The sequence below is a fragment of the Dendrobium catenatum genome, unplaced genomic scaffold, assembly GCF_001605985.2.
Source record: "Dendrobium catenatum unplaced genomic scaffold, ASM160598v2 fragScaff_scaffold_1338, whole genome shotgun sequence".
NCBI classification, from domain to species: Eukaryota; Viridiplantae; Streptophyta; class Magnoliopsida; order Asparagales; family Orchidaceae; genus Dendrobium; species Dendrobium catenatum.
Window position 1 is genome coordinate 1,714,090 of NW_021319800.1, and position 14,128 is coordinate 1,728,217.

Below are 14,128 nucleotides of genomic sequence, written 5' to 3' on the forward strand. Positions count from 1 at the left end.
ACTGGTCGGTCGCCACTCCCTCTTCAGATATCACATGCCCCAAATATTCCACCTTGGACTGGGTGAAACTGCACTTCTTTAGGTTAGCCTTCAGCTGATGGGCTTGTAGGATCCTAAGAACCTCCTTCAAGTGCTCCAAGTGTTCCTCCTCCGTTCGACTGTATACCAAGATGTCATCAAAGAAGACTAGTACAAACTTCCTCAGATGCTGACGGAACACTCTATTCATCAAGGACTGAAAGGTAGCCGGAGCGTTAGTGAGCCCAAACGCCATCACCAAAAACTCATTGTGCCCCTCATGCGTTCTGAATGCTGTCTTCTGTATGTCCTCCTCCATTTTGATTTGGTGGTAGCCAGACTTCAGGTCCATCTTGGAAAATACTACGGCTCCATTCAACTCATATAGTAACTCATCGATCACCAGAATGGGGAATTTATCTGGTATTGTTTCCTTGTTTAGCGCCCTGTAATCCACGCAAAACCTCCAGCTCCCATCATTCTTTTTGACTAGTAAGACAGGACTGGAGAAAGGACTCACACTGGGTCTGACAATCCCCGCCTCCAACCTCTCCCTGATCAGCTTCTCAATTTTATCATTCTGAATCTGGAGGTAGTGGTAAGGTCGAACACTAATCGGTGATAATCCGTCCTTCAGAAGGATGGCGTGTTCCTGCTCTCTGGGAGGTAGCAAGTCTTATGGTGGCTGTAGCACCTCTTTGAACTGCTGTATGAGTGGTTGCACCATCGGTGGAATGTCTCCCTCTTCCCCCACACTGACCCTATCCAAGCATTGCAGCTCCACTAAATATCCACCTCCCACCTCCTGTATGGATCTGATCATGGATTTGAGAGATACTCCTGCCTTAGATAGCCCCGCATCACCCTGGATCATCATCCTCTGTCCTTCCACCTTCGGTTCTATCCTCAGAGCACCCCAATGAGTTTGGTCTCCCCCAAAGTCTGAAGCCATTTCATCCCCAGGATGACGTCGATACTCCCCAACTCTAAGGGAAGAAAATTCTCCATCACCTAGATCCCTTGAATAGACAGTACCACTCTCCTGCAAATTCCTCTCCCCATCTCCACCTTCCCCGTTCCCATCATCACTCCATATCCTCCCGTGTCCACTAATTTCACTCATAAAAGATATAATCTTGTTAGAGATGAAATTGTGTGTGGCCCCACTGTCGATCAGCACCACCACCTCCTGATCCCCTATTTCTCCCCTCACCTTCATGATGTGATTTGGTGTGAATCCCACCACAGAGTTTAGAGAAACCTCAGCTACATCCAGATGTAGCTTCTCTTCTTCTTCCTCCACTATCCCGCTCTCACCTCCCTCTTCAGTTTCCTCGTCATCACAGATGGTGAAAATCTGAAGAGTTCGGTTCTTACATCTATGTCTTGGCATGTACTTCTTGTCGCACCTGAAGCACAATCCCTTAGCCCGTTTCTCCTAGATTTCCTTCTTCTTCAGCTTCTTAAAATTTCCTCCAAGCCCCCCTCCTCCTGTCCTCTCCTTTGGTGCTTCTCGTGGTTCTCCATGTGCAGCTCCCTTGGGGGCTAGGAAGGTAGTCTTCACCTGTAGGATCCCCCAAAGCTACAGCTACGAGCTCCCCTCTCCAGGTGCTTCTGGTCCTCCACCAGCTATGCCAACTCCATGGCCTTCCCCAAGTCGCGTGGTCTCATCACCCTGACAGCTGCTCTGATCTTCGATTTAAGCCCCTTCATGAAGTTCCCCTCCAGCGCGGTCTCAGAAAGACGATCCAACCTGCTCGCGAGGTACTCAAACCTGTCACGGTAATCTGCTACCGTCTCCTCCTAAGTCAAGGCAAAGAACTGCTCGTAGAAGTCTCCTCCCCTACTGGTTCGAAAACGTTCCAGAAGACAGTCATTTTACTCTCTCCAGTTTTGAATGGGCCTCCTCATGTCCCGTCATTAGTACCACGCTAATGCTTTCCCTTCCTAACACAATCTTGCAGCTGCCAATTTCTCATACTCTGTCAACCCATTGACCGCAAAGTACCGCTCTACCTTATAGATCCAGCCATGTGCGTCTTCGCCCTCAAAGATGGACATCTTCAATTTCATCACCCTCGGATCTCTCCCGTTTCCCCTAACTCCTCCATAACCTCCCATTCCCCGAGAGGGAAAAGCCCCCCAGTGGTCACGACCTTCCCTCCGCCGATCGTACCCCTGCCCCTCCTCATACTCTTCTCTTCTCCTCTCCGCAACACCTCGACTGTAGAACTCATCCCCTTCTCCCAAAAAATTCAGCACCCCTTCTCTCATAGCCCATGCTTATCTTCTCCCTAGAAAGCGGTTCTAGTGGAGGAATTCCGTCATTCCCATCAAGGATCTCCACTTCCGTAGTCTCCCTCCCCTTCAATGGGTTCGGGTTCCCACATCTCCCATTGTTGCCGGTGGCTTCTCTTGCTTCCGATGTCGTCGGATTTTGTTTGCCCTCTAACATCTTCTTCATCATTTCTTCTAATGCAGTGAACCTTCCATCCATCTTTTCATGGATGGAAGCGAATTGATTTTGAAATTCAGCGGTTCTTTCTTCCAAATCGGTCTTTAGTTGGCCGATTTCACCCTCCAGAACTTCTACTTTCATTCTGGCCATCTTCTCTCCCAAGGTTGCTGAGAAGTTCTCTTGCGGAAGAAGGTTCCTTGCTGAAATTTCTGAATTTCAGCCGCCGATGGTCCCAAGACAACGCTCTTATACCAATTTGATAGGAAATACTTGAGTTTGAAAGTAACCCTAAGGAATACTTGAGTCCGCAAGCAAACCTAATCACAATCGGAGTAAAAAACAGCAGGAAAACTGCTGTTTTCAGCAGTGGACAGCAGCCAATCACAGGGAAGACAGCGAGAAAAAGCCAGAAAACTGAGAGAAACTCAAATAAAGACTTGTATTTCACTAGTAGATGAATAAAATCAGCAAAGATACAATTGTTCTTCAATTCGAGAGGAAGAACAACTCTCCAAATCTCCGGCAACACCAAGAGCCTAAAGCAAGAAAACCTAGATCTCAAATAAAAAATTCAAATTCAAGATACCCCCCTCTTCCCCCCCCCCCTTGGATTTCCGCGCTCCCCCTCTCTCTCCTGTTTTCTATCGCCGGGTGTAGACCTGGACCGGTCCAGCCGGTCCCTACTGGGCCGGCGTAACACATCCTTGAATGAAACCCTCTGAATCCTACAAATGTATTTAAGCCACTTTTAAATGTAATTGTAATGTCAAATGACACACTTGAATGAAAACAATTGCATCCTATAAATGCACACATGTGATCATTTTGAATTTTGATTTCAATGTTAAATGTCATGCTGGAATGAAGCCTTATGTATATCACAAATGCACACATATTATGGGATGCATATAAATGCACGTTTTAATGCATGAGCGGGGTGTTTTGCATGAATTATTATGCCTGTTGTAATTCATGTACGAGGGCATTTTAAAATATTTGGCACTAATCAATTGTGCGGGCAACTATCGTTTGAAGGCACACAACTTTATATTTAAAAGCTTGTAGACGCCTTCTGTCTGCTTATACGAGTGTTGCAGATCTGGTGGCGCGACGTTGCTCTTCAGTGGCCCATGGTTTTTACTACTGATTCTCTGCTTTTGCGTACAGGTGAATTGTAGCATTGTATTCTGAATAACCATGAGATGCTTCATTATTTTGATGCAAGCTTCATCTTCTCGTTTTTCGAGAGATCTTATCCATGAATCATCTAACTTTTAATTAGACCAGACGAGGACATCCAAGTTTGCATAAGGTCATTTTGTTATAGATGAGGTATCAGAATCTAATGAGACCAAAGGCTCGGCTGAGGCACTATTAGCTCTCCTCATTTTCAATTCGCCACAATGCATTCTCCTCGAAGCATGAACATGACAAAACATAGGATAGTTTTCAGTATGTTAATGACATTTTAGCATCTGATATGTATATGGGATGTGGAAGCTTCTCCTAGAGTCCTCGACATGGCATCTAAGAGCAGCTTTCTCCAATCTACAGCTACAACATTTTGTGATGCACGTGTAGGACATTAGGTTGTGAAGCTTGATCTCCGTGTATCTGTCCTTTATTCAAATAATACAATATTTCTCCTGAAACCTCAGTATTTCTGAAGAGATGATAGAATGTGACATTTTTTTTTTCTTATGCTGCTCATTCTTTGACTCTAAAAAATCATTCAATTTTGCATGCTTAGTGTCACAGTTTGGGCCTTACTCTAATAATACATTGGCATGCATTCTTCTTACGTCTTTTATCCCAACTATCACTATCAGGTTCTCTAGAGTTGTCAATTGGAGGACTTAATTGCACTTGATCGACAAAACTTCCAGGTCCAATGTACAATGGGTGCGTTTCTTCTCAGCGTGGTTGTTAACTGCAAGAGTTTTCCACAGTAGTTCATTTATGCTTGCATCTGCTGTAATCCTCCTATATTCGTTGCGATCTTTAGTCTCTTCTTGCAAATATTATCTTTGTTCACGAGGGACTTAACATCCTTGCACCATATACACTATCAGCGTAGTGAACATTTGTAAGGAATATTATCATTTGCGAGCCATCATTGTGTGTCAGCTTATTAATATAGGCTACCAATTGAGCTACATTCATCACTGGTTTCTCCTTGTATGTGGACTGGCGAGTTGCTACATTTGCTTGCATGCCTTCCAATATTCCTGGGAACTGCTACATGCATCTGCCAGATAGATGTCATCGATCGTAGGGAGATTGTTGCATTCGTTACATGTTGACTGGCTCTGCTTGCAAGGGATCTACCATACTTGCAACACATCTATCATCACTGCTTATAGGTGTCATGTAAAGAGTATATTCGTCTATAAATGTTAGCTGGAAAGCTGCTACATCCACTGTCGTTGTTCATAAGCGTGCCAATACACTTGTTTACCAGCTAACAATTGCTGGTGGTAAGCAGGTTATCTTCACTATAACCTTCACTTCTTCATCTCCAGTCATGTTGCATTCTTCATATGTGACTGTGTGTGAATCATTGTGCCACTGTCTTTTGCAAATTGTCCGCAAGGTGACTATCGTGACTATCTTTGCGACCATGAAACAGCATGTGAACTATATATTCTAGACTCCTGGCACACATCTTGATTATCAGGTCATTGCATTCATCACCTATCTCTTCATGCATGTTGGCTGACAAATTTCTACATTCATCACATACTGGATTTTTGTACATAGGCAGCTGCCGCATGTATATTTGCTTGTGGATGGAGCATTATGTACAGCACAAGTCTTCTAGCATTGCATGTGTTTGCATTCATTATTTTGATGTCACTTATAGAATAGTCCCCAATATTGTTATTTGCACGCGAATTAGTGTGCTCATATGCAGGGAGTTTATGCATATGCTAAATATTTTATTGTCATTAATTGCGAGGGCATGTGCAGTTATTGGTTGACGAGTTATTGTGTCCATTTGTATGTTAACATTGAATGTCAAATGTATTACACTCTTTGCTAATGTAGGCTGGCAAGTCGTCATTCAGTGCACAACTATCTTTCCTGTTTGTAGGGAATTACTGATGTAAGTGATGTACATTGACTATTTGATCATTGCTTCTAAGTAAGCAGTTTCTGGAATTTCATCTATCAATTTTAAGGCATTTCATCTATCATAAGTTCCCTACTTTTTCATTCATATTTGTTTGAGTGACTTGAACTTGTTATTTAACATTTGTATTTTTAAATTTAATTGTGCATTTTAATGTTTAGGGTTTAGTTCATGTTGTTCATTCTACAAGTTTTGTTTATTGCATTCTTGTTAAAATCAATTCCTCTATTAGTCAGAATTTCGACAGCATCCCGGCATATCCCCCATTTTGGGGAAGTTATTGGGAGTCAGACTTCCCGCCATGTCAAGAAAAACGTGCACGATTGGTCTCAAATAAAACCGTAGTCTTAGTCTTTAATCCTACTATACCAAGAAAGGTGTGCATGGGTCTTCAAGGGTACCTGTTTAAAAATACATAATTCTTTCTTTGCAGGCACCGAGGCACGTACAAGGGTACTTAATTTTTGCGCCGCCACGCTAAGAAAAGCTCGCATAAGGCTTACGTGCCTCGTCGCAAGCACCACAATAAGTTTCCTCCCACCACGCTAAGAAAAACGCATATAGATGGTTGCTTGCAATGTTGCAAGCGTCAAGGATAGAATTTGGGTTAAACCTTCACGATTGGGTCGATGATGGCAATGACAACACGATGATCGAGGACAACAAAAACATGAAAATTCTTTTTTTTTTTAATTTCCCCCCCTTTTTTCTTCTTTCCTTCTTTTATTTCTTTTCCTCTCTTTTTTTTCCTCATTTTTTTTTGTTTTTTCTCATTTTCTTTCGTCTTTTCTTTTTCATTTTTCTTTCTTTTTATTTTCTTTTTTTTTTTTGTCATCTCTTTATATATATATATATATAGGTGTGGGTCGTTGGTTACCTACGGTTAGTTTGCGCTTGACAAGATAGGGAGGTTCAGAAGCTTGGGAAGTTTGATAGAGAGCAGAGGGGGTGTGTGCTGGTTGAGGGATCGAATGTCAGGATGCTTGGGTCGGTCGATTTGATCGGTCATGGAGTTGCGGATGGGAAGTGTTCGACTGCTATAAAGAGCTATAGGGAAGTGAAGATGAGACACTTGTGGTTCGAACAGAGCAGGGGAGTGTCTGGGGCTTCGGTCAGCCGAAGGTAGAGAGCTCAATTGTGAATGGAAGAGGTAATGCCTGAGATCTTTCCTTTGATTTTTCTTGACGATGAGGTCGTAGCATAGATCTTGGGAAACAGGACGAGCGGAGCAGCATCGAGACGTGCGTCGAACGATGTCAGACGTTCGAACTCATCCGGAGCACGTCGTGGCACTGAGGCGTGCAGAATTTGAACAGAATTTCTCGTATTTGCTCATGCAGAGGACATCCGGTGCTGAACTGCAAGTGATTTGAGGTGGTGTTGTTTTGTTTTCCTGTTGAGGTCAACAGGCTGGTTGTGATATTTGTTTATTTTGAATGCTTTTTAAAATAATTTGATTTATTTTTAAAAACAAAAAAAAAGCATAGCACAATCATGTTTTTTTAAAACAAATATATAGTAGCAATTCCAAACAACCCCTTAATTTTACTCTGATTATCTTTATGTTATTACAAAATTGTTCCTTTGTTTTTTCACAATGATACCAGGATGTCAAGTGGTTGCAGACAATCACTTCCTTGCCAATTCTTGTTAAAGGAGTTCTAACTCAGGAAGATGGTAAGAAATTGTCTTTCTCATAAATTATAAAAACTTTGTAAGCCAAATGTAACATTCATTCATATCATACGATGTTCTCAAACTCCTAATATATGCAGCAAGGCTTGCCATCCAAAATGGAGCAGCCGGTATCATCGTATCGAACCATGGTGCCCGTCAGCTTGATTATGTTCCAGCAACTATCACTGCTCTTGAAGAGGTAACCGTATAAAATTTTTCCAACTTGGGTAGAAACAGTACTTGTATACCTCTCAATTTGTTGTCACTTTACTCACTAATATAACCCTGAAAAAATGTTCTAAATATAATTTTAGTACAGCTTTTAAAAAAGAAAAAAACAACCAAGTGTTCTAACGGCATGGTTATTGTCTTGGATCTACTTTATTTAAGCAAAAGCATTAAGAAAGTGCAAGCTAAAAAACAAAACAAAATTAGGTCACATTATTTAACTCAAAGAATCAGAGGTAAAGATTGTTTTCATCAATCTCTCTCCGGACCTTGCACTATTCATAAATAGTTAACTTTTTTCCATTTAAAGTCTTCAACAGTCATAGCCATAGATTACAGTAAAGTTTTCCCAATGTCACTAAAATTGACCGTTACACTCTGTCACCAATATTGGTAACTAATATTCAAAATCAAAGAGCATTACAGATGAGATAAGCTCACCATGAACAATCTCTCTCCTGTAAAATTCAGGTTGTCAAGGCTGTAGAAGGCCGAGTTCCTGTATTTTTGGACAGCGGAATTCGACGTGGAACTGATGTCTTCAAAGCATTAGCTCTGGGAGCCTCTGGTGTTTTTGTAAGTGGCTACTGCTTTAAACTGTAAGGGATGGTTTTTTCTCCTCCTACAAAGAGAATAATTTTTCCCCGTCATTCAAATTTCTATATTATGAACTTAGAAGTATTTGACTAAACCTCTCCATTCTCTCATAATCATTAAATTTTAGATTTGTCATCCCCAGAACTCCTAAAATCATTATTAAAATTTTCTCTGTAGTTGATTTTGATCGTATAGGATGATAATTCTGATTTTTCATGTATGGAGTCCTTCGAATGACATGAAATTAAGTATATAGCTTGTTGCTGATATTTAGAATATTTTTGGTGATTTTATTGTTGAAATACATGATTAAACTAGACTTACAAGAGGGCTTTTATATATCTTCCATTCATCTTTTTTTTTTCTTTATAGGCTTGATAAAGGGCTAAATTCTAAAAAACTTGATCCACAATTCTTTTTCAAGTTAATTCAAACTATCAATGATGTGATCTTGTATTTCATGATCATGTAAAATAGCATACAAAAGATAAAGCTTAGGAGATTACCTTCATACAACATCATGTCTTTATCTCACTACGTGAGATCGGCTAGGAGATTACTTTCATCTTAAATTAAAATGGCATTTTGCACTATCCCCAAGAGTTATTTTGTTTTCATAGCAAGAGATTCAATTTCCTATAAATTTCAGCAAGTATCAGGGGCGAAAGTAAAAATGTGGGAAAGATAGAATTGTGAAATGCATAATTTTATATATGAAATAGGAAAGAAACTTTTTTCTTAGAATTTCAGTAACTGTATTTATTGAAGGTGGTTTAAATAATTAAAATATTTATTCTTCTAAGAAAAAAAACTTCAAGGTAGACAGGCAATTGCCCACCCTAAGCTCTTCGCTAATACTAATACAAATCATTGCATGAGCTCAGGTTGGAAGGCCTGTGGTGTTCTCATTAGCAGTGGATGGAGAAGCTGGAGTAAGAAAGATGCTGCAGATGCTTAGAGATGAGTTTGAGCTGTCTATGGCTCTCAGTGGCTGCACATCTCTCAAGCAAATTACCCGCAGTCATGTCATCACACCGTCCGACATGAATCGTGCCACTTCCAGGTTATAATTATAAATTTTTTTTATTTTTTTTGGAAATACTATTATTTATTGTGTTGTCATGTAAAACATTTGATTGCTTTTTTTTTTTTTTTTTTAAATACTGTGACAGTTAGATGTTGTTGAATGATTTTAATAAACTTTATTATGAATTATGATTTTGATATCATTATAATATGATAAGTTTATCTTAATAAGGACATAGCTAAATGAAAATATTTAACTGAAATTACTAAAATTTGTGAAAGCATTTTTGTTGGAAGTTTTCTAAACAACATTTTATTAAGTGTTTTTTGTTCTTGTTATGTGCTAGAATATTTGTGGCAGTAGAATAAATATTATTTTCGTATTGAACAAATATCTTAAATATATATGAATAGATAAGTTTTGAAGAGAAACTCATAAAAGATGATTTTTTGTTGTTGTTGAAACTCAAAAAGAAAATAAAAAAATTTAAATATATATATATATATATATATATATACATTGAATTTTATTATGCTTATGTAGATATTGCAATATTCAAGTGACATTATCATGAAGTTTTGATACATGCATCACTGAAGGCTTACATAATAATTATTAATTATATTATGGATGTATCGATGAAAGTTTTAAAAATTATTGTAGAAATTTTGGAATCCATATAACCTACACAAAAACAGATGATGATACAACACTCGGCTTAAAAAACCAAAAACAAGAAAAAAGAAACGGTTTTGATGAAGGTGGCACAAGACATTTATCTATACCTAGCGCCGGGGTATTGGATCGGCAACGCGGGAGAAGAGCATGGAGCTGAGCTGCTCCTGTGTGTACCCGCAGCTCGACATCTTGACCGTTGCTTGCAGGATCATGAGGTCCTTCACGACCGAGACGCTTGCGTAGTATAGCTCGAGATCCAAGTCCTTGAGCGTCGCCATCAGCCTCGCCGCCGGGTGGTTCCTGCGCTGGCACTGTATGCGTATCATCGCCTCCACGCCAAGAAGCTTCACTTCGATCTCCACGCCAGCGGTCCGCCCGTAGCCATTCATCAACTTAAGCTCATGCTCCGCCGTCGCCGCTAGGAGAGGCGGCAGGGGCCGTGAAGGTCCCGCGTCGCTCTCCTCTTTTAGTGACTCGAGCTGAGACTGCAGCCCCTCTTTGTCACTCTCCAGTGATTGTAACTTCGATCTCAACTCGTTGATATAAGAAATGGCGTCGCCGAGGAGCGAAGGGCAATTGCTCCCCTCAAAAAAAATTTTTTTTTTATACTCTTATTTAGATGATTTTTAGTATTTATTACAAGGGTTTTTAGTCAATTGCCCCCCCCCCCCTAAAAATATTAAAATACTATGGTTTTTAGGCAATTGCCCCCAATATAATTAATTACATTGTGTAGATGTATTATTGTTAGGGAATGATGAACCAAATACAAAGAGAAATAGTAAATCAAAATTTGTTCCGGGGGCGATGCCCCCGGAAACTCTCGCAGGGGCGCTACCCATTTACCCCGCGACCTGACCAGGCAGGTTGAACCCCACCAGGGGTTGCTGCCCCCTTGGACCCTCGACATATATGCGAACAGTTGCTTATAAGTTTGCCCCTTCTGAAAATTATGACTGGTTCCGCCTCTGGATATATATATATATATTCATAAATGAATGATAAAGAATATAACAGGCATTATGTCTTCACTTCTAAATTTACTAGATCCAAAAACAACTCATTAAAAACATCCAAATGCTCTTATAAAGATGTATCATGTTTATTCTAAAATATTAACATCTATTCTTAAAAATAAAGATAATTAATAAGTAACTTAGGTCTACAAATGAATCAATCATTTGACAAACTATTTGTCGTTTAGTTCGATAAGGATTCATTCATGTTTGTTTAATTAATTTATTAAATTAACTTGAACAGTTGAACCTTTTTATAAATACACGATTGTTAAATGAACATGCTTAAACATCTTGTTGCTCAACTCTTTTATGATTATAAAAAATATCATTTCAAGCTCGCCAATAGGATCGTAAAGAAGTTCGATAAATGCTCGATGAAAAGCTTGATTAAAGGTTAATATGATGCTCATAATAAAGCTTGATTAAGACTATGCATATTATATCATACATTAAATACTTAATTAACTTATTCGATTTAATTCTGGATTAAGATTCATAAAAAAATAAAATCTTAAAATGAAATATATTTCAATTGATTCCTAAGAATTTCTGTATGTAAATTTATTAATTCTGATTTATGTTTATCAATATATCAAAACACCTTTGAATCAAATTTTTAGATTATTTTAATCGGCAATAAAAAAATCATTTCAAATGAAACCTTAACAACAAACATACTTCTGTGAGGCAGCCATGTGCCCTTATTGTTTCTAATAGCATAATCTTATATTTGTATGGAAGAAAAAAATTTAAATGAATTAAAAAAATTAAATTAAATATTTACAAGTTCTATTAAAATGAAATAAAAATTTTAAGCTCAATTTAATTTTTAAAATATACTATTTGTATAAAGCTTAATAATGAACAGCTTCATAAACATAAACAAATCAAATACGAGCAAATATAAATTCGAGTTATAATTTTTGACCCATTTGAAAAATTGGATCAAGTTAGCGTTGACCTGCTAACCCGACTTTGACCCATTAACCCGACTTTGACCCGAAATCTGAGAAGGCTAAAAAATTATCTGACTGCCGGTTTTGCGTAATAGCCCGCCTTAATCATTTTTTTTTTCTCTGCCTCGCACTCCACCGTCGATCTGTTGTGGGCAATGCGTTCAATGACAGCTTCTATGCTCTATCGTCTTTCGGCCGGACAGGTGGCCGCCGGCGTCCGTCAGGTAGAAGGCGTTCCATAGCTGAATAGCATGAGAAATTTGGTCTGCGTCGAATCTCTCCGTCGTGAAATCTGATAAACTGTCATGGAATCTGACGCTATTAGTTCTTCGAAACAATCAATTCATGGGAAAAATCCCTTCTTTGACCGGCAGCCTCAGAATGTTCAACGAAAAAGGCAATAACTTCTCCAACACTAAGGAATTTCAGGCGAGCTTTTCTAAATCCCTTTCCTGCACGTTATCTAGCGAGGAATTTCATGCCAAGATTGGTGATTTTAGGCTCGGCCGGATTCTAGCGGGGGGACGCGAGCAGGAGCGCGTCGGTGGTGGCGGGGTCATTCGGGTATATGGCTACAGAGTATGCGGTGGTGACGTCGGTGAGGAAGGTGAATGAGAAGGTGGATTTGTACCGCAGCTACCGCTCACCCAATCTCCTGTCGTCCGTTGCACTCGCCCCTTTTTTTTACTAAACGGGTCTGCGGGTCGGGTCAACCCGGTAATCTGTGTGGCTAGGGTTTGTGTTGAAATACCTGACCTTTTTGCAAAAAACGGTTCAGGTTGACACGTTTAGACCCAGTCAACTCGAATTTGACCCGAACCCAACCCGTCTACCAGTTTTTCCACCCCTACTTCATATCTTGAAATCATTGCTCACATTGAATTTCTAAGATATCTCTGAGCGAAAAAATTTATTTTCCACTCAAAAATACAATAATAATTTAAAATGCAATAATTCATTTCCAATTGAACTCTATTTCTTAACCAAATAAAAATCTATGTATATCAACCACACGTGCTAGCTTTTCTCCCTTCCGCTTTCTATATTTCCGAAAAAATGCTTTTGTGAATAATACAACGCAAATATTGACGACACACTATTCACGAATGGGAGAATGCACTCCTTTTGTCATTCGATTAGAGAAGTTTGAGGATGTCAAACAAGAGTATAATGTTCGGTTGGAGATGCCTTAAGGTTGAATTCAAGACAGCTTTCTTACTGCTTTATGAAACAATTTCTTAATACAAAACTTTTTTGAATTAAAAATTTTTGCACTAAAATATTGCTTCATGAATAGTAAAAACTAATCTCAAACGAAATCTAAAACATATGTTTGATAGTAATAACATAAAATTTTAATGATGCAAAAAAAAAAATCAGATAGATTAATCTAAGAGAAATAAAAACAAACATCGAAAAAATTAATTAATCAAAATAGTGATTTTCTTTTACGAGTTGATAAAGCCTAGATAAATCCAGGGCCAAATGCATGACTAAATTTAAGATTGTTGCGAGCTACAATATACGCGGCGATAGAGTTATAATCACACGTCTTAGTGTTGTATGGATATCCAGCTCACACACAGAGAACAAGAGATTTTTTATGTGGAAAATCCTGAAAAAAGAAAAAACCAAGGGGTCTGGCCCAGTTGAAAATAATTCCACCAAAATTCGAGTAGATTACAGTGGGCTGACTCATCCTTAAGGACGATCAGATTACAAATGTCAACTGAATGGTTAAAATCTAACGACAAATGGGGATGAAGGTCTAACATCACTTAGTGATTCGTCGGAAGTCCGACGTTACTTGGAAATTCGGGCGTCATGTAGTGGTTTGGCAGAACACCGAGTGCAGGTGATGGTCTGTCAAAACTCAGGGTGTCTGGTGGTGATCTGGAGGAACTCTGGGCGTCAGGTGATGGTCTTGCGGAACTCTGGGCGTCAGGTGGTGGTCTGGTAGAAGTCCAGGCTTGCGGTTCGGCGGATTTAAGGCGTCAAGTGTTGGTATGGAGAAACTCCGGGCCTCAAGTGGTGGTTCGACGGAGCTCAGGGCTACAAGCGATGGACCGATCAGGGCCTTAAGTGGTGGTTTGGCGGAGCTTAGGGCCTCAGGTGATGGTCTGGTGAGACTAAGGGCCTCAAGTGGTGGTCCGGCAGAGCTCAGGACCTCAGGTGGTGGTCCGACAAGACTCAGGGCCTGAAGTGGTGGTTCGACGAAACTCCAGACGATGAGGCGAGGAGGCAAGAGCAATCTTCGATCTCTCTTTTGAATCCTTTGGCTTAGGGGTCCCTTTTCAAGAGAAAATGAGGCTCTAATTCTAGATTTCTTAGAGTGAC

The 14,128-nt window shown here is 39.7% G+C and overlaps 2 protein-coding genes across 3 annotated transcripts in view; one reads left to right on the top strand and one right to left on the bottom strand.

Annotated features, from left to right (window-relative positions):
- Positions 1 to 9,255, top strand: part of LOC110116446 (peroxisomal (S)-2-hydroxy-acid oxidase) — a 25,840-nt gene extending 16,585 nt beyond the window's left edge. For both annotated transcript variants that reach the window (XM_020850015.2, XM_028699556.1), the window contains 4 exons: positions 7,217 to 7,286; positions 7,385 to 7,485; positions 7,986 to 8,090; positions 8,996 to 9,255. In XM_020850015.2, the coding sequence (XP_020705674.1) occupies positions 7,217 to 7,286; positions 7,385 to 7,485; positions 7,986 to 8,090; positions 8,996 to 9,181 (462 nt within the window). In that variant the 3' untranslated portion in view covers positions 9,182 to 9,255. The remainder of the gene's footprint in view (positions 1 to 7,216; positions 7,287 to 7,384; positions 7,486 to 7,985; positions 8,091 to 8,995) is intronic.
- Positions 9,256 to 9,923: 668 nt separating this feature from the next.
- On the bottom strand, positions 9,924 to 10,726 carry LOC110116432 (transcription factor MYC2-like). Its single transcript, XM_020849995.1, has 2 exons — positions 10,676 to 10,726; positions 9,924 to 10,400 (listed from the first exon to the last, which is right to left on the bottom strand). Exons 1-2 carry the CDS (start codon positions 10,724 to 10,726, stop codon positions 9,924 to 9,926), a joined length of 528 nt encoding a protein of 175 aa, XP_020705654.1.
- Between the last annotated feature and the right edge of the window lie 3,402 nt (positions 10,727 to 14,128).

Excerpts from the sequence above, each read along its gene's own strand:
- LOC110116432 (XM_020849995.1), bottom strand. The coding sequence starts at position 10,726 with ATGTCGAGGGTCCAAGGGGGCAGCAACCCCTGGTGGGGTTCAACCTGC. Across the intron at positions 10,401-10,675 it reads GGTGGGGTTCAACCTGCCTG|GGGAGCAATTGCCCTTCGCT; the intron begins GTCAGGTCGCGG and ends ATTTTTTTTGAG.